The sequence below is a fragment of the Notolepis coatsorum genome (assembly GCF_963971535.1).
Source record: "Notolepis coatsorum genome assembly, chromosome: 10".
Lineage (NCBI taxonomy): Eukaryota > Metazoa > Chordata > Actinopteri > Aulopiformes > Paralepididae > Notolepis > Notolepis coatsorum.
The window spans coordinates 40,897,416-40,917,352 of record NC_140174.1 but is presented as its reverse complement, the minus strand read 5'-3'; the positions used below and the strand labels follow the sequence as shown (position 1 = coordinate 40,917,352).

The window sequence follows — 19,937 nt, the reverse complement described above, 5'->3', positions numbered from 1 at the left end:
TTGGAATGTGGTCAGAGCGCTTTCTCTTCGCATCCAGATACCCATACATCCAGTGGTGGAAGAAGTACACTGTTCCTTTACTTAAAGGAACACGCCAACATTTTGGCAAATTAGCTTATCGTCTTCTCCAGAGAGAGACAAGAAGATAGATACCAGTTTCCTCTCTGTGCGTTCAGTAGAAAGCTATCTGGCTGCATGTTTAGCCTAGCTTAGCACAATGAATGCAAGCGGACAGTGGCGGGTAGCCTTCGGGAGAGGTGTTAGTTGGACAATGCCTAGGCTACCCGTCACTGTCCGCTTCCATTCATTAAGTAAAAGTAGAAATACCCAGATGGGATAGTACTCTGGTAAACAGGTAAAAGTAAAAAATATATTTACATAACTTGCTATTGAAGGTATTTACATATCAAATGTACACATTCTATATGACGTGTGTGTATTCCATTGCGTTGGGAGTTATGGTAAAATGGTATGTGGTCCAGTTACGCTGCTCTGATTGCATCCTCTTGAAGTTGACAGGCTTCAAATTTGAAAGTATATAATCTTCATAGATCTTTACCATGTTTTCAAGACAAAATATTTTTCTTCAAACGAACTAGTAACTGATGGGTTCATATACGTAAGAGTACAAGTTCCATAAAATGAAAAATACTCAAGCAAAGCACAAGTACCTTGAAACTGTACTTTAAGTACAGTATTTGAGTAGAAACACTTAGTTACTGTCCACCACTGCGTGCGTAGGGGAGAGTGGGGTGAGTAGTGCCAAGGGGCATGTAGTTCCACCCCTGTTATCTAGAAAACCATAGAAGAAGTTGGTCATGTGACAACATATTTTTGAAGAGGCATCCATTTCACTCAACCTGCAGAGAAGGGAGACACCTGGCTTGAGAGGTAAGCACATTTAAGTTCAAAAAACTGTTTTTTGCCCTCCAAAGTAAAATTTGTATGATCAAGGTTTTTTGATTGCTGTGTTTGAACAATTATAGACAACTTTGAAAACAGTTCACACATGTTTTAGTGCTTTAGTAAGCTACACCATGAGTCTATACAGTTAGCATGATGCTAGCTCAAAACAGCTGGGGGATGCATTTTTTTCAAAATGGTAGGCTTGGGGTGATTTGTGCCAAAGGGCCTGGGTTAAGTTGTGCCAGATATTCTCTTTGTTAAGTTGCCCCAACTTATAATTATTAACTATATATATTACTTTATTGTATTTTATTGTTATTGTACATTGCATTCTTGCATTTGATCACTAAAACTATGTGATATTCTTAATTTTAGACCAAAATCCATCATGCCACGCAGATATACAAACGGAAGACAGACAGGGTTTCAACTCCTCTTGAGAAGTTGGAAAGAGCAGTGAAAGAGGTGCAACAGGGGAAGACTATACGTCAGGTTGGAAAGGAGATGAAGATCTGCAGGATGCTTTTACGGCTTTTGAGATTAAAATGATCTGTTTTACGTAAAATTATCAATGGCACAATTTACCCCAGTGTATTCTCTCTAATGTCACAACTTACCCCGCACCGTGACCGGGGGCAAGTTGTGCCACAAAACCACTTTTTTTTCTAAAGCTATATTTCTGAAACAGTTTATTTAAGATCCAAAGTGATTGTCCCCAGGGATGCACAACATCCTAAACTATATGTACATATTTGCGGCTAGGTGGTGTAGTGGGCAAGGCACTCGCCACCAGTGTGGAGACGCTAGGATTCGCGTGTTCGAATCCAGCTCTCCACATTGTTTTTCAGTTTGGCTGGTCGTCCGCAGTAATACACATTGGCCGTATTACGGGGAGGGAAAACTGAAGGGTGGGGATCGAACGTTGTGAACAAGCGACTCCTACAAGTCGGTTGGTGCGCCTGCGCAGTAGAATCGGGAAGTGTCGGGGGCAGCGTGAGCCTCCCACGCGTTACTCCTCGACACTGAGAGATCGAGCTGCGCAGGTGAAAAGATGCGACTGCTGTTACCTCAAGTACCGGAGGGGACTTGTGCTATGTATGACTTAGTCCACATTGCAGCCGGCTTGTGGGAGGCAAGAAACAGCGTTCGTGACAGGGGAGGGTTGAATTGGATGATACGAAATTGGGATGGGAGAAAATATGGAAAAATGGGAGAAAAAGTGGATCAAAAAAAAAAAACTATATGTACATATTTTAGTTGGGGGCATTACAGTAATCCCCTTGCTTTAAAGGCACTTTAAGTAAAAAGTGGCACTACTCACCCCACTCTCCCTACAGCTTTATCGCCCCATCTCTCTCTCAGACCGTTACGTCAGGGCCTGGTATCGCTAACATCTCCATTAAGAAATATCTCTGTAGTTTCTCTCTGCCAGGCCTGTTGCTCTAATTGTGTTTGCCTTGGTTGTTTATTTTTTGGCGCTTGGCAGATCCTCCTCATTGATTAGCCGGTGTTAGATTGTCTGTGGTTAAATCAGAGGATATTGTGCCTCAAGCCCAGTGATCCATAGCTGAATGGGATTTTATGAGAGAGAGAGAGAGAGAGAGAGAGAGAGAGAGAGAGAGAGAGAGAGAGAGAGAGAGAGAGAGAGAGAGAGACACACTAAGCCGGATGTTTCGCGGGTCTGCCATGACAGTAGATAATGGTGTTATGATGATGATAATGGTTTGTTGACATTTTGCTGATGGTAGTAGAGACCTAAAGGCAGTGGTGGAGAGTAACCAAGTATTTGTACTCAAGTACTGCACTTAGCTGCTGGCCAAAAACACATTTCCTGGAGTTTTAAGCTAGTTTTAAGCGTTCATTTGTGCTTAACTCATTCAGCGCCAGTCACGAGAAAAGTCGGGTTAACTCGCCAACCGTTCAGCGCCAATCACGAGAAAAGTTTTTTTTTCTTTTTTTTAAATAAGCTATATGGTTAGCACTTTTTGTCCCCATTGGCGGTTTGGAGGGGAATCAGCTCTCCTATTGGAGAAGCCCCCCCCCCCCCTAGTGACGGAGTTACCCCCCAATGGAGATTCTCCAAGCCTCTCTTCATGTCCAACGTTTTTTAATTCTTGTCCTTCACAAATATCCATGTGCACATTTAAAGCAACTGCTATTCTATCATAACTCAAATTCTAACATAACTCAGAGAAAAAAGACAACATTTGGCGCTCCCATGGTGTTAGAGGATCTTAGTCGTATCCAGGGAGCGAAATTAACTTTTTGACTCACCGGCCAGTGGCGGGTAGATGGGAAGAATCTACCCGCCAAGCATATTTCTTACCCGCCAACTTTTTTTTGATAACATTTTTTTTTATTATTATTTTATATAGATTTTTTTTTTAATAAAATATATATATTATATAATCATACTTGTGATTGTGTTATCTGCGAGACATCGCCACCTCGCTGTCTGCAAACAGCTCCACTGTCTGTGTGTATACTCGAGTGGCCTCCAGCTCCAGCAAGGATTCTCCGGGGGTGCAGCTGGACCCTAAACGCTACATTCAGCATGCAAAAGAATTCTCCGGCGCTGCACCTGGACCCTAGTCAGCAGCCCTCACTCATGCGATGTAAACCAGGGACTCGAATACGCATGTTGTTGTTGTATGTTGTAGGTAGGGCTGTCTTAAATGCTTCGAAGCTTCGAACGTTCGATTCGATGGCACAAGCTTCGAACATTAAAAAAAATATCGAAGTTAAAAAAAAAAAAAAATCAATTTTTTTTTTTTTTTTTTTTTTTACTTCGATTTGTGTGTGTGTGTAGGTGTGTGTGTGTGTGTGTGTGTGTGTGTGTGTGTGTGTGTGTGTGTGTGTGTGTGTGTGTGTGTGAACTACCCATCCCAGTTAGGACAGCCGAATCCCGTCCAATCTTTCGCCATCGACTAAAGAATCACTTCTTCAACCATTATCTGAAATGATAAAAAAAAAAAAAAAAAATCTAACCGTGACTAACCTTACTGTCATGCACTTGTCCTAATAAACTAACCTACACTGTAACACGCAACACTTTGATGAACATTGTTACTCAGCTGATAGAGTTGTACCCTTCTTGCTGTCTTGTCGTACAGAACTTGTAAGTCGCTTTGGATAAAAGCGTCAGCTAAATGACTAAATGTAAGTGTGTGTGTGTGTGTGTGTGTGTGTGTGTGTGTGTGTGTGTGTGTGTGTGTGTGTGTGTGTGTGTGTGTGTGTGTGTGTGTGTGTGTGTGTGTGTGTGTGTGTGTGTGTGTGTGTGTGTGTGTGTAGGTGTGTGTGTGTGTGTGTGTGAGCGCACCTTGTAGAATTCCACACATAAGAAAGAAAGATACTGGGATGAATAAACAAAATAGGAAATAAAATGTAGAAATGCATGCAATACATAAATAAATATGAATCTCCATATATGAAATATAACATTTAGATAAGGTGCTACTGAGATGTTTTGGTGAGTTCTTTGTTTTTTTGTGGAAGTTGCCCTTCTTAAAAATGCATGAACATTCACTGATAATTGGTCTGTAGTGGAGTCTACAAGGTCTACATTGCCGGACCATGTAGAATCCGGACCTTGTAGACTGACATAATTCTGTGCATAGTTTAGTCTACACAGGCCATATTTCAAATAATCAAAATCTTACTTCATTCATCTTAAACATTCTTGATTTTGGGGATTGGTAGTTCCCATGAAATCTGAAGTTGTTCAAACGACAACAGCGATCCACCTTGAATTAAATCACACAGCCGAGTGAAACCTTGTTGGATGCGTCAGTCACGAAAGGGGCTACTTAATTAATTAATCCAACCCACTTTATTTATAGAGCACATTTAAAAACAACAACGTTTACGAAAGTGCTGTACAAGTCCCACAACATAAGATAATTTTTTTTTTTTTTTTTAAGCTTCGAATTAAAATCGAAGCTCGGCCCCGAAGCTTCGATTGCCAAAAAAAGCTTCGAAGGTCAGCCTTAGTTGTAGGACATTGATGCCAAGAGCTATCTGTAGCTACTGCTGGATGGCGTTGGGACAACGCCTCAGTGAACTATTTAGTTTACTGCGACATTTCGTAGTGACTAGTTACCTAGCCAACGGAGGTATTATGCACTGGACTATTGCTGGAGGATTTGTTGATGTCGGGAGCTATCCGTAGCTAGCCGGCTGGATAACGTTACACAATGCCTCGTGTATTAAACTAAGTGAATAGTTGACTGGGTCATTTTGTAACGGTAGCTAACGTTATCTCACGAAGGTCCCACACTGACTAGACTAACGTCACAGTGAGGCAATAGCCTCTGTTTACATGCAGGCATTAGCAGCAGCAGCAGTGCTAACTAACGTTACATAGTTACAGAAACAGGTGGGGAGGGGGTAGCAGCAGCAGTGTGCGGTGCGCGCTGCATGTCTGTGCTGAGACAGCGAGTGAGAACTCCGCTAAAGAATTGGATCATGATTTTCGGTTTTCACATGACTATTTGATTGCCCGTCACACGGCGCTCAGACGTCTCAGTGGGAGGCGCCAAACGTAAAAACTGAGCGCAAATGGCGGGTGGTGCTCTCTAGTTTCGGTCCCTGGTCGTATCCCTCTGTTCCCCGTTGGAAGGGTGAGGAGTAATGGCTCTCCTAGTGAGAGGGCTCCCCCTAGTGGCGAAGTGCGCACTATATAAGTCCAACATTCGTTCTGTGGACGGCCTCAGAGCTCCCGGTCAATGATCTGAATTTGTCTTTCTTATGCACATGGTCATTTGTATTGTGTGTCACGTGTAATCCTGTAATTCCTTCATACCAGTCCATCGTGTATTATTCCCCAATATGTTTCCTAATCAGCGTGTCCCTTTTTTTTTTTAAATACATTTCAAATCATTTGCCTATAACGTGTGCATTGTTAATCATAGTGTTAATTATTCTAAATTCTGGTGTTATAGTTTTATACTACTTGGGGTAACTGTTCAATTATCTTTCCTCTGTTGTATCTATTCTCATCCCCAGGTCCCACGTGTGTATGTTTGTATTGGGTACTCTTCCACGTTGATTTTGTCTTGTATCTTTCCTTGGATCACCGTGTCCCTTCATGCCCCTTTCTCGTGTCCCTTTGTCATTCTTCATAGTTGATCTGCTTTGAATCGGTTCAGGTCCCCTCTTTTCCTCCTCCCGTCCTCCTCTCCTCGTCCTCGTCTCTCGGTTCTGGTCCACCTGCGCGCCCTCTCCATCCTCTGCGTCAGCATAGGCCTAGGCCGTAGGCCTCTCTCCTTCCCCTCCCGGCACCTTCCATCCTCTCCGCGCCGTGTCCCTCGTCGCCTCCTGCGCGTTGTCGGGACCTGGGCCCTCATTCATCAACGTGTTCTACGCACAGATCTGTGCGTAACCCGTGCGTACGATCATTTCTAAGCAAAGAGTGGGATTCATCAATTTGAACTTGAACTTGACTTTGTGCGTACATCTACGCACAGGTCAGACCTGGCGTACCTAGCGCCCAGTGGTAGAATATATTATTACAACAAGGAAATGAGCTTCTGTGCATAATAACACTGGCACGTTCCGTACGAACCGTAGTTCATTATAGTTCATTGTAAAATAGCAACAGTAGTGTAATTATGGTCAAAACCCTATAAATAGCATTTGGAATAATAGATCTTTCTCTCAGAATGAATGCAGCATGGTTTATATAGCGTTATCGGAATATACGGGGTGTAGGCTACTGACTGACTGCGCTCCGCGTAGCTTGATTGATTGATTGATTGAAAAGTTTATTAACAGATTGCAGAATGGGTACAGTACAGTACAGCTCAGTACATACAATTGTTAATTGGGGATGCAGACCAACTTTCGTCTTGTTTACATCAGGGTCCCCCATTTTCAATTCATCATAAATCATAAAGCTCAACTCGTTATTATTCTGCGCAGACCGCAGAAACACGGGAACGTTTTGATTATATTTAAAAGGCTTTACGTTAAACGAAACAAGTGGAACTTCGAAGCTGTAAGCAGAATACAAGTCATATGAATATATAGTGTTCTTCCCCCTTTTTACTGTATAAGAAAGAATAGAAAACGCATTGCAATGACACTATAGTGGACAGACTATGTATATGATGGGATTCAAGTTCGCGTTTTTGTTGCTCATAGGCATGCTGTCAGAGTATGATATCTTAATCAAACATTCTAGAACATTTGTCGTCACAGATCATGTCCTAATAGAACATAGGCTATGGCATGGATCGTGATATTGTGTGGACTGTTATTATTACTGTCTGTACCGGTACCACCCTTTGTGACAACAGCCTTGTGAGTCCCGCACACAAACATGATGGAATTCAAGTTCATGTATTGAAAGGCAGGCTATCATACATGCAGTGAGATTCATTGTTCTTGTATATGCTCTCGTATTATATTGTTTATATAGGCTACCCAATACTGACATCAAAATAGATTGTAGTATGCCTCTAGAAATCATATGCAGCAGGTAGAAAATTGACGGGAGATCCATCGCGATTTGGAATAAAATTGAGGAGAACTTTAATCCCTGGGGTATTAATCAAACCATATATGGATAATCATGCACGAGCATTGACGGTAGAACAAAGTGGTATTCATCAACACGGAGGACCATAGAGCCTGCGTACGCACGTGTGATGAATGCCGACTTCCCTGTGCGTGCGCTAGTTCTACATTCCGTGCTTACGTGTGGAAGTAGGTCAAGTTCTACGTCCACGTTGATGCATGAGGGCCCTCATGTATCAACCTGACTTACGCACAGATATGTGCTTAAGCCGTGCGTACGACCATTCCTAAGCAAAGTGTGGGATTTATCTATTTGAACTTGTGCTTGACTTTGTGCGTATATTTAAGCACAGGTCGGACCATGCTTAGCTGACGCCCTGTGGTAGAATATGGGGACTGCAGACGGACGGCATAGATCAGTTGCATGCATTAGTTTCAACGCAGAAATAAGCTTGACTGACGTGTTCTGTATGACCCCCGTAATTCATTATAGTTCATTGTGAAATAGCGATATTAGTGTAATTATTGTCAAACCCTAAATAGCATGTGGAATAGGTCTTTCTCTCCGAATGAATGCAGGTTTATATATATAGCGTTATCGGGTGCACTGACTGCGCTCGCAGGAACTGTTTTCAGAGATAGCATCAGATAGGGATGAATGAATGAATGAGGGGCAGTCTAATTGCAGAGAGAACATAATATTAACTAGAGTCCACTACCCGAGACACCTCCTTCATTTGTACCGCAATTTGGGACCCAAATTGGAGCTATAAGCTTAAAAGCTTTTCCGTGCTTATTTGAGAAGGTCCAGCTGCAGAGCCGGAGAGACAGACAGCAGAGAGACAGACAGACAGACAGACAGATAGACACTGTTCCACAGTGTGTGTGTGTGACCACTCTCCTAGTAGAGACCCCCCCCCCCCTCTGGACCACCTCCCAGTAGAGACCCCCCCCCCCCCCCCCCCCCCCCTCTGGACCACCTCCTAGTAGAGACAAGTTTTCTGAAATGTATGTTTATATATGCAAATGAGGCACTTCCCCATTAAATATGTGGACATTTATGGATGCAATAAGGCAAAATGAAGTAAAATAAACAACTAAATGTGTGTTATTGACGTTTTATTGTCACTAGTTTCATAGAAGACATGTTTAGGAAGCAAAATATAACAAAATCTCAAAATCAACAAAAAAAGTATATTTGCCTATTCACCTGCAGTGTCTCGCCTTAATCCTCATCTTCGTCTTCTTCCTAGAGAAGTCTCTACTAGGAGTTGGTCCAGAGGGGGGGGGGGGGGGGGGGGCTGAGTCTCTACTATTAGACTAGTAGTCACACACACGCACGCACACACACACACACACACACACACACACACACACACACACACACACACACACACACACACACTGTGGAACAGTGTCTGTCTGTCTGTCTCTCTGCTCAGTCTGCTGTCTGTCTCTCTGCTGTCTCTCTCAAAATAGTATAAGTGCTATCTTGGCCCTGAGAGTTGCTCTCCGGCTCTGCAGCTGGACCCTTCTCAAATCAGCACGAAAAAAGCTATAAGCTTATAAAACGATTTAATATGCTAAACTTCGTTTTAAATTATTTAATTCACTTTTGTTTATTTCATAAAGATTTTCCCGACATAATGCTACCTGCCCCGACCAGATCCGTGACTCTGTTGCGATACAGATGAATTATCTACTCAGAAAGCTTATAAAACGATTTAATATGCTAAACTTTGTTTTTAAATTCTTTAATTCACTTTTGTTTATTTCATAAAGATTTTCCCGACATAATGCTACCTGCCCCGACCAGATCCGTGACTCTGTTGCGATACAGATGAATTATCTACTCAGAATAGTATTATAAAGTGGCTATCTTTTATGCTGTAGATCACTGCTGGTATGTGCGTGCAGAACCTTTATTTCAGCGGGGACTGTAGTATTTATTTGACGTTACTGTACAATATATGTGTATTAAAAGACGGAGCTGTCTTTTATTGTATTATAATAATTATTAATATTAAAAATAAATTAAGAAAGGCATTCTTATTCCAGCATGCATTAATGACACTAACGGCCCGGGCAATGGCAAAACAGTGGTTAATGGTCTTTATTAGTGTTTGCGGTGTCCAGGCAGCAATGGTCTTTTAGGAAGTTAATAGATATAATATCCGACAGTGTACAACACCCTCGGCTTAGTCCACTTTTCCACATTTCATGGGGGTGGTCCATTACCGTATATGGTTAATCGGGGCGGTTCTGGTATGCAAATACGTGAAAGTGTGCACGAGCCTCGGCGTAGGACCAAGGTGATATTTATCATGACAGGTGTGCGTAGGACCTGTGTACACACGTGTGATGAATCCCGTTTTTTTTGTGCGTGCACACATTCTAAGATCTGTGCTTAAGTATGGAAATAGAACATTTTCTACGTCACGTTGATGAATGAGGGCCCTGGTTCCTTTCTTTTTCTGAATTTTCTTTATTTATACATAGATCCGACGCTTCATTGCCACCTCCGTTGGATTTTTCAGTGTTACATTGTATGCTCCGCATTGCTCCTAATCCAATCTGCGTGGTGGCCTGGTTAGCCTCTATGTTAGCTTGTAAGCTAGTTTGTATGTTAGTCTGTAGCTTCTCTGCATTGACATTCAGCGTCCCGCTAGCTTCTTCTACCTGTTGCATCATTGCCTCGTGTTGAGTCTTTTCCATCTGTGTATTTACTTCATCTGGGGTTGCTTTTCTTTCATTTGTCCTCGTGTTCATTCTTCCTTCTTTCTTTTGTCCTCGAATCTTCACTTTTTATTTAGTTTTGAATTGTTTTACTTCCTTTTTTTGATATTCATTGCCCGGGAGCTCTTTCATGTGGCTGCTCACCAGAACGTTGCAAACCGGATGTCGAAAAGTCTGGTTTTAATCGTTATTTCTTTTATTAGCTATATCCATTCATTTTTCATCCATCCAGCCTGATGTTATCATTGGGAATGGGTCTGAGCTCGCAAAAGGGCAAATACCGCCACCTACGCCTTCCAGCTGGTATTGCACTCCATTAGAAATGGTGTAGTTTCTTTTCTGGGACGATCTGAGCCGTGCGGGCGGGGTTTAAAGGGGAACTATCTTATAAATGGCCTTTTTCAGTGTTTAGCATTGTTTCCTAGCTATGTGGACTTATATTAATATGATCTATGTCTCTAATTCTCATATTGGCGCATTCTTCCAATTCTCCTCTCACAATATTCACCCTCACTGAACTGAGTCATCTGAAAATGTGCTGATTTGTGATGTCAGAGAGACTCAGCTGCATGATAATGTTCAGGCGAGGCAGTGGTTTACCATTGTGGTTGGAGCCCAGGCTCAAAACGGCTTAAGATCTTGAGGTAGAAAAATGCTGTTTTTGAGGACTTCATTAGAAATACAAAACAATGAATTAAAAAAAATAAAAAATTACAGAGGTGTTCCATAAACTCACAGGAATTGTGTAAAAGTGCCCAAATAGTGAAAGAAATAGTAAAATAGTTCCCCTTTAAATACTCCGGCAGGACTAGCGTTTACAACGTTACATCTGCAATGCTGCCCCCCCCCCCACCCCACCCCCCCCCCCCCCCCCTTCATATGCAATGCCGGACAGTGTGGGACGGAGCTCTACAAGCAGTATTTGGAATGGCGATCAGATAATTGGATTATTTCTTTTGCATTACATCAGAGATAAATCTTGCGTTGATCTGATATTTCTTTCTACCGTGATCAAAGCTATCTGTGTGTATGTGTATGTGCTTTTTATCGTTGGCTGCAGTGGGGGTGGGGGCGAGCGCCCCGCTACGAGGGCCATTTCATGTATGCACGAGGAAGGACAATAATGATAATCTAGCGTTGATTTCAGGAAGATTCGATAATCAGGCGAAAAATGACAACGTGATAAGTGTATTCCGCTAAAACGCTATTATTGCGTCTTTTCCTGGAATTACTCAGAAGCACCCAAACTATATTCATATTCAAAACGGTATAAAACGGAAATGTACAGATGAAAAAACAATCTGTTTTGTGCATGTTGACTGGAAGCAACTCACTGACAATCGACGGGTGTATTAGACCCATAGCTATAATATAAGATATATTTTAAGCACTCACAAATGTCACAGTCTCCCCATTGATTAAAGCGATGGCGTTCTAGCGCCCCCTGGCTCATTAAGCGATGCCGCTGAATGAGTTAAGCTAGGCTAGCTTGCACCCGGATAGCTTTCTACTGAACACACAGATAGGAAATTGGTATCTATCTTCTTGTCTGACTTGTCTGTCAGATAAATACAATACCAAATACTTCTTTACTTTTACTTAAGTAAAACCTTGAGGATGAGGTACTTTTACTTTTACCAGAGTACTATTTTATCTGGGTCATTTAAAAAAGAATACCGGTATATGTTCTTTTACCTAAGTAAAGGAACTGTGTACTTCTTCATTACAGGAACTACAACAACCTGCCAGAGGTGAAGAAAAAAAAGGAGGAAGAGAAGAAGAGAGAGGTCTGCTTGACCAACAGACAGCGAGCAGAGCTCTTCAAAAAGGTACATGAACCCAAAAGCTGGCAAATGCATATCAATACAATATAAACATGCAGAGAAAACACCAAATCGGACCGTCGAAAACACTTCACCAAATCGGACCGTCGACTAGCGACGGAAAAGTTAACTAGGGGCTTTTTCCTCGAAAGGTAATGCATCAAACATACGCACACAGAAGACGCACACTACCCAAAACCGTGAAGGAATGTGAATCACTACCCCCCCCCCCCACCAATGTATAGTTTCTTCCCTTCGGATGTATATATTTTTTATGGTCTCTTTTTACTACACAGTTCTGTATATCCGTTTGTCGTGTATGTCATAAATGTCATGATGAATTGAAAATGGGGACCCCGATGTAAACAAGATAAAAGTATTTTTCTGGTTTGCATCCTCTTAGCAGTTTGTTTTGTATTGAGGCGTACTGTATTGTACCCATTCTGCAATCTGTTAATAAAGTTTTCAATCAATCAATCAAGCGGAAGAAGACGAATGAATAGCTGGTGAATACAAAACAATACAACGTACATTACGAGCGGGAACACTTTATCATCAAACCGCTGAATGGAGGCATATCTAGATGTACAAGAGAATTGCTTTTACTTTCAAAGCAGTTTATCGGGGGGGTGTTAACAGCTGAGATCGTGAGAGACTGAACAGCACATTAGTGTGGGTATGACCCTCGGGCAATTGAGCAGAGGCAATAACACACCTTTCTCCTACAAGCTCAATTAAACCTTGCAAAGGGCGCAGCATTTTTCTAGTAATGGCTTTACAGTAAAGAGCTTGAACGGTAAAAGATTTTCCTCTCTTCACGGCAGCACAAATGTTCAAAATAATGGTTGTAGATTGCCTGGAGACTATTACGGTTAATTGAACACCCTGGCATTATGTGCAGGGGGGGGGTCAACATCATGTAATTAACGCGGGTCAACATCATGTAATTAACGCAAGAAAACAACAACCTGTAAATTGAAGGGGGTATTCTGTACATGTACGTGTTTTACGAGGTTTTGATTCCTGGATATGTATTATAATATATTAAAGTAGCATTACGCTTCCTGGAGAACGTTTATTAACCTTTTACTGTCTTTTACTAGTATGCATTCTGCTACTAAGGAATCTACCTTGCCTACATTACTACCTACTATGCTAATATGTCTTTACTACTATGCACTCAAGACTGTAGTACTCAAGACTATAGTACTCAGGTTCAACACTGTTTGACAAGCAATCTTACTTACCCTTAGCTGCCAGAGTTGTACCCTTCCTGCTGACTTGTTGTACAGAACTTGTAAATCGCTTTGGATAAAAGAGTCAAGCTAAATGACTAAATGTAAAAATGGCCTTCCAGCACAGTTACAGCACAGTCATCTAATGCTGATTTAACTTTTTTCTTTTCATTTTTATTGTAACTTGTACTTCCTGGTTTATATTATTCGAAAGAAAAGGCCCAAATCAGTGATGCAAGTGTAAACAAATGGATCCTCCCCACATATTTTCATCCTGTGTGACTTTAGATTTTAGTGAGCTTTGAGAACTACAATGCATGGACGTTTTTAATTGGTATTTTGTGGTTCTGAAAGTTTTGTTTACATTGGTAAATTTTGTAAACATTGGAGTAAAAGATTCTGATTCAGAATGGGTTAACAAAGTTCCAAGAAACGTTTATGTCTTCAAATCAAAGTCTCCAAGAACGTATGTGGATATAACACATATTAATATGGTTAAAAAAAAATACATAAAAAATAAAAAAATAAGTTGTTGGGCCAGAAGAGGTAAAGAGGTTAAAGAGGCTTTTAGAGGAACTCTACTGAAACTCAGCAGACATCTCGACCAGATGCACTGACTTTAATCTTCCACTAGAGGCCACTGCTAACAAAGCATTTTATTTCTCTCTCTCATAACTTCAAGAGGATTGATATGTGAGGCTATTCTCACATTTTGTCCATAACTACAATTCACGGGGACAATAATTTTGACTCATAGAAGGAAAGATGACGATTCATTTAAATGTCCATTTCTTGTTCATGCTTGTTTGCATGATTTGTAATGACCATCTTCTGAAGTATCAGTATGGTATTTGGGTCGACACCCTTATCTGTCGCTGTCTCTCTCTCTCTCTCTCTCTCTCTCTCTCTCTCTCTCTCTCTCTCTCTCTCTCTCTCTCTCTCTCTCTCTCTCTTCTCTCTCTCTCTCTCTCTCTCTCTCACTCTCTCCATTTCCCCCCCCCCCCTCTCTCTCACTCTCCATCCCCCCCCCCCTCGCTCTCTCTTTCCGGGGCACTGTGACACTGTGTCATTGTGTGTGAGTGGTCCATATGAGGCCCAGTGTTCCTGTCAGAACAAAAGGGCCTCTTCAGTGGGAGTGCTACAGCTCCACTGCCGTCACCATTCAGCCGTGTGCTCCGGTGCTCCCACCACACTGCTGCAGGAGCGGAGGACATGGGCCAGGCCTCAGCTCCACCACACTGCTGCAGGAGCGGAGGACATGGGCCAGGCCTCAGCTCCACCACACTGCTGCAGGAGCGGAGGACATGGGCCAGGCCTCAGCTCCACCACACTGCTGCAGGAGCGGAGGACATGGGCCAGGCCTCAGCTCCACCCCCACTGCTGCAGGAGCGGAGGACATGGGCCAGGCCTCAGCTCCACCACACTGCTGCAGGAGCAGAGGACATGGGCCAGGCCTCAGCTCCACCCCACTGCTGCAGGAGCGGAGGACATGGGCCAGGCCTCAGCTCCACCACACTGCTGCAGGAGCGGAGGACATGGGCCAGGCCTCAGCTCCACCACACTGCTGCAGGAGCGGAGGACATGGGCCAGGCCTCAGCTCCACCCCACTGCTGCAGGAGCGGAGGACATGGGCCAGGCCTCAGCTCCCACCACTGCTGCAGGAGCGGAGGACATGGGCCAGGCCTCAGCTCCCTCAGCTCCCATGTAATAAAAAAAGTCAATCAACGAACTCGATTCTTGTACCGGATCTCCTCCCTGGTAAACAAGAATACCCTGAAGACTCTGGCAGGAGCACTCATTCAAGGGTACTACGACTATGCTTGCACCTCATGGTACCAAAGCACCTCAAAGGCACTAAAAACCAAATTACAAACATCTCAAAACAAACTAGTCAGACTACTGCTTGACCTGACTCCTAGAACCCACCTCACCCCTGCACACTTTGCCAACCTAGGATGGCTTAGAGTAGACAACAGAGTACAGCAACTTGCAATGGGCCTGGTCTACAAGATACACTACACGACCAAGGTACCCATGTACATGTCAAAATACTTCCCAAAGGTCAGTGAATACCACGATCACAACACCAGAGGGAGCTCCACAAATCATGTAAAACCCAGATTCGGCTCAAACAAGGACTAACACGTTTCGCAATTATGCCACAACAATGTGGAACGCCCTACCCAAAGCTGTAAAGGAATGTAATCACTACCCACCTTCAAAAACACTCTCAAAGAACACCTACGGGAGACTGCAATTCAAAACTGGCCCCTACAAATGTCCTAACCCAGTTGTACAATAAAGACCAAGCATGGCTTTGTCAGTATTCCAATGTACAGCCCCACCCAACCCCACCCCACCTACCCAACCTCCTCCAATGTACAGTTTCCATGTCAAATGTATGTCAGTATTCCAATGTACAGTGTCCCCCCCCCCCCCTACCCAACCCCCCCCCCCCCCACCTCCAATGTACAGCCCCACCCCACCTACCCAACCTCCCCCAATGCACAGTTCTATGTCAAATGTATATACTCTTCTTCTGGATTTTTTTAGTATCACAAACAGTACTGTATTTGAAAATCTGGTATGTCATAAATGTATAGATGTAGCAGTACTGTCTATCTCAGGGGTCGGCAACCTGCGGCCTCGAGGCCGCATGCGGCTCTTTAGCCAATCAGCTGCGGCTCCCTGGCAATTTTTTTTTTTTTTTTTTTTTTTTTTTTTTACTTTTTTTTTCTTTTTGGAGATCGATGTCATACTGTGACACTGAAATGAAAAAATATTTCATCAACTAAGATATTTAGTCAACAAAAGGCTTGCCTGTATGCCTGAACATTTTACTTTAATTGATTTTCCACAAATAAGGGAAGGACTCTAATAGAGCTGCATATAGTTCAGGGTTTTATTTCAAAGTAGGTCTACAGATGTCAGTGTTTTTTCTCCTTTTCTGTGTTTTATTTAAAAGTAGGTCTACACATGGTAGTCTTTTTTCAAAGTGGACTACTTTCTATTTGATAAATGTTCCACAAATAAGGGAAGGACTCAAATATACCTGAATAGTTCAGGGTTTTATTTCAAAGTCGGTCTACAGACACCAGTGTTTTGTCTCCTCTTCTGTGTTTTATAAAAAAATAGGTCTACACAGCCAGTATTTTTTCTCCTTTTCATAAGAGTTTGAGGTTTTCCTTTGTTATAACAGGTAAAAACAGCAATTAAAAAGTCAATATTTTTCTTTTAGTTGCCTTATAATCCCATTAATGCAACAAACTGTGTGCTATAAGTATAAAGTATAATAAATCGCAAAATTACTTTGGGTATGCAATTGTCAGGCATTTTATGCTAAATGTGGGGTATGCTTGGGGATATATAAAACGTTATACACTGTGTTATCTTCATTTTAAGGGTAAATAGGTTGTGCGGCTCCCTGAGCATTTTATTTTGTGGGACGGGGGAAAAGTGGCTCTTTTGATACTAAAGGTTGCTGACCCCTGGTCTATCTGTATGTCATGTGTGTCATATGATGAATTGAAAATGGGGGACCCTGATGGAAACAAGACGAAAGTCTTTCTCAGGTCTGCATCCTCTTAACAATTGTATGTATTGAGCTGTACTGTACTGTACCCATTCTGCAATCTGTTAATAAACTTTTCAATCAATCAATCAATCAATAGATCCACAGGAGATGTAGTAACCTGAACGATGAGAGAGAGAGAGAGAGAGAGAGAGATAGAGAGAGAGAGAGAGAGAGAGAGAGAGAGAACCCTTCTAATCTGTCTGTCTGCTTACTGGAGCTATCGATTTACATGCAGCTGAAGCTCAGAGGAGATAGTGGGTCTTATTCCCAAACGAATTTATGACAAAAAATTTCGTCTTAGCCAGATTTCGGCCCATTTAAGACATATTGGGGCTGGGAGTGGGAGTCCCCAAATTTTCCTGAGATCAGATTTGATCGTGGCTGAGAGCAGATTTAAGAGTGCTGAGGAGAGGAGCACTCTTAAATCTGCTCTCAGCCACGATCAAATCTCATGATTGATTGACTAATTTAAAATTGTATTAACTTGACAGACTGTGTTCTCATAGTGATTCCTTCACGTCAACGCTACAGGCCTCATTGGAATTAATTACTTAATCATAATTAAAATAAATATGACAATATTTGTACGATAAGAAATTACGCATTTGATGTCGGAAAAATAAATAATATGGATTCATCTGATCACAGGGCAGCTGCTTAACCATATCTGAACCAGCTATTTTGGACAAATGTATAATTACTTTAATTACTCAGATATTCAAACACAATTATGCAATTATTGTGAAATGATTGAAAATAATAATTATTTAATGCCTTCTGTGGAATTTGTATTTCTTATTTGTTACACATCTGTTTTAATGATTAATTATATACATTTGAAAGAATGCAGGTCAACATGCAATGTATCCCATTGATTGGTATACAATGGGACAGACCTTTGATTGATTGATTGATTGATTGATTGAAAACTTTATTAACAGATTGCAGAATGGGTACAGTACAGTACAGTTCAATGCATACAATTGTTAAGGGGATGCAGACCAGAGAAAGAATTTCGTCTTGTTTACATCAGGGTCCCCCATTTTCAATTCATCATAACATATATGACACACACAACACAGATAGACAGTACTGCTACATCTATACATTTATGACATACCAGATTTGCAAATACAGTACTGTTTGTGATACAAAAAGAGTCCAGAAAAGAGAGTACATTTGACGTAGAAACTGTTGGAGGAGGTTGGGTAGGTGGGGTGGGTGGGTGGGTGATAGACTTACACTGTACAAGCAAAACTGTACATTGGAATATTGACAAAACCATACTTGGTCATTTACTGTACATTGGAGGGGGTTGATATAGCTATAAACCTGCATTCTTTCGAATATATCATTAATCAATTAAACTTATATTGAAATACACTATTATAGCCTATACACCAACACTGAAATTACAGTGGATAAATAAATAAGAACTAAAGCTAATCGGTGGAAATAGACTGCATTAATATTCCATAACAAGTCTTGTGTGCGCCTACGAATGAACAGTAGCCTATAGGCTTAATTATGGAATAATAAGCCATACTGCGTTCATTCATTACGCCCGCCGTAGGCTATATATATTATATGTCATTCATTCATTCATATACAGTACTGCACGCGCGTGTGTGTGTGTGTGCGTGCGCGCGCTGTGGCAGGTGTACCGCGAGCTGTATATGATGCCAATACATTAATCTAATCTAGTTTTGATGGCGCGCAAGCGTGATTACAAAACCTAGCCGCATTTCTCGGAGACGCTCTCTGATTGGCACTGACTGACGCTAGGTTTCATAATCACGCGGCTCGCAAGACTCGCAAAGCACTTCCGCCATTCCATTTTCACACAGCTGTGTCACTAGTTGCCTTATAAGGAGCTCTGGAGGCGTTGTTTTGTATGCAAATGACCTGAATGGGAACGCGCTTTCGAGTTTAAGACAGAATGCCATTCTCCAAGCAGATATCAGATCATATAATTTGTGCGACCGTTTCAGCCACTTAAGACATATTACCAGCACGTTTAGGACTCAGAGTGAACTTGTCATTGATTATGTCTCAGTGGTTCCAAGATAAGTCTTCCAGAATAACTCTTTGAAAATTTTTCGGGAATGAGACCCAGTGTGTTGGGGAAATTGGGGGATGGGGGAGGTGTGGGTATATGGGCATGTGTGTGTGGGGGGGGGGGGGGGGGGGGGGGCATATGTGCACATGTGTGTGGACTGATGAGGTTTGTAATTTATTTGGATTGTATAAAGGCAGTATACATGGAGAGAGGGGGAGAGAGAGAGAGAGAGAATGGAATGACGAACTATAGCGAGATTCCTTTCAGTCAGATCCTGATTATGAGAGTTGTGTTCTTTCTCTCTCTCTCTCTCTCTCTCTCTCTCTCTCTCTCTCTCTCTCTCTCTCTCTCTCTCTCTCTCTCTCTCTTTTTACAGAAACTCTTGGATCAGATTCTTCAAAGGGGCAATGATTGAATGAAGCCAACCCAATGGATCTTCAATACAAGACACACTCTTGCTCTCCTTGCCTGCTGCATCGAACAATAAAGCAGAAACTGATGAAGTGAACCACCACAACACCAATGTGTTGAATATGAGTATAAATAGCTGCCTATACAAGGGTGAAGGCCAAATCACTATGTATTGATGTTTATTGTTATGACTTGTGAAAATGTAATTTTAGCCATCTTAATTGTTAGTTTCGTTGTGTATTGTGTGTTGAGTACTGACTTTTAATAATTCTGTTTTGCAATAGTAATTGTTTTTGTATGTTTTTTTTGTGTGGACCCCAGGAAGACTAGCTGGTTGCCATGGCACCAGCTAATGGGGATCCGTAATAAAATAAACTGAAAGAAAAAAAAACTCATGAAAGAAATTACCATAAAATGAATGTGATGTCATGTGTGTATTTTGTGCCATTTCCACAAACTTTTGTTTGTTCACCAGATTCAGCTGGGTTGAATAATCACCTTATCATCCACAACACCTTATCAACACCTTATCAACACCTTATCAACATCTTATCACCACCTGTAAAAATAACTTGTGAATTGCCATAAAATGTATGTAAAAGGTTGTATCTCTGGCATTTTTTTAACTGATCTGCAAACTCTTGGTGTCGTTATAACTGACAGACAAATACTAAACA

General features: G+C 41.9%; 1 protein-coding gene across 1 annotated transcript in view; it reads left to right on the top strand.

Annotated features, from left to right (window-relative positions):
• The window catches only part of cUnh10orf90 (chromosome Un C10orf90 homolog), a 28,445-nt gene extending 8,766 nt beyond the window's left edge, over positions 1 to 19,679 (top strand). The window contains exons 7-8 of the mRNA XM_084322704.1: positions 11,888 to 11,987; positions 19,226 to 19,679. Of these exons, the coding sequence (XP_084178830.1) occupies positions 11,888 to 11,987; positions 19,226 to 19,264 (139 nt within the window). The 3' untranslated portion in view covers positions 19,265 to 19,679. The remainder of the gene's footprint in view (positions 1 to 11,887; positions 11,988 to 19,225) is intronic.
• Positions 19,680 to 19,937: the final 258 nt, after the last annotated feature.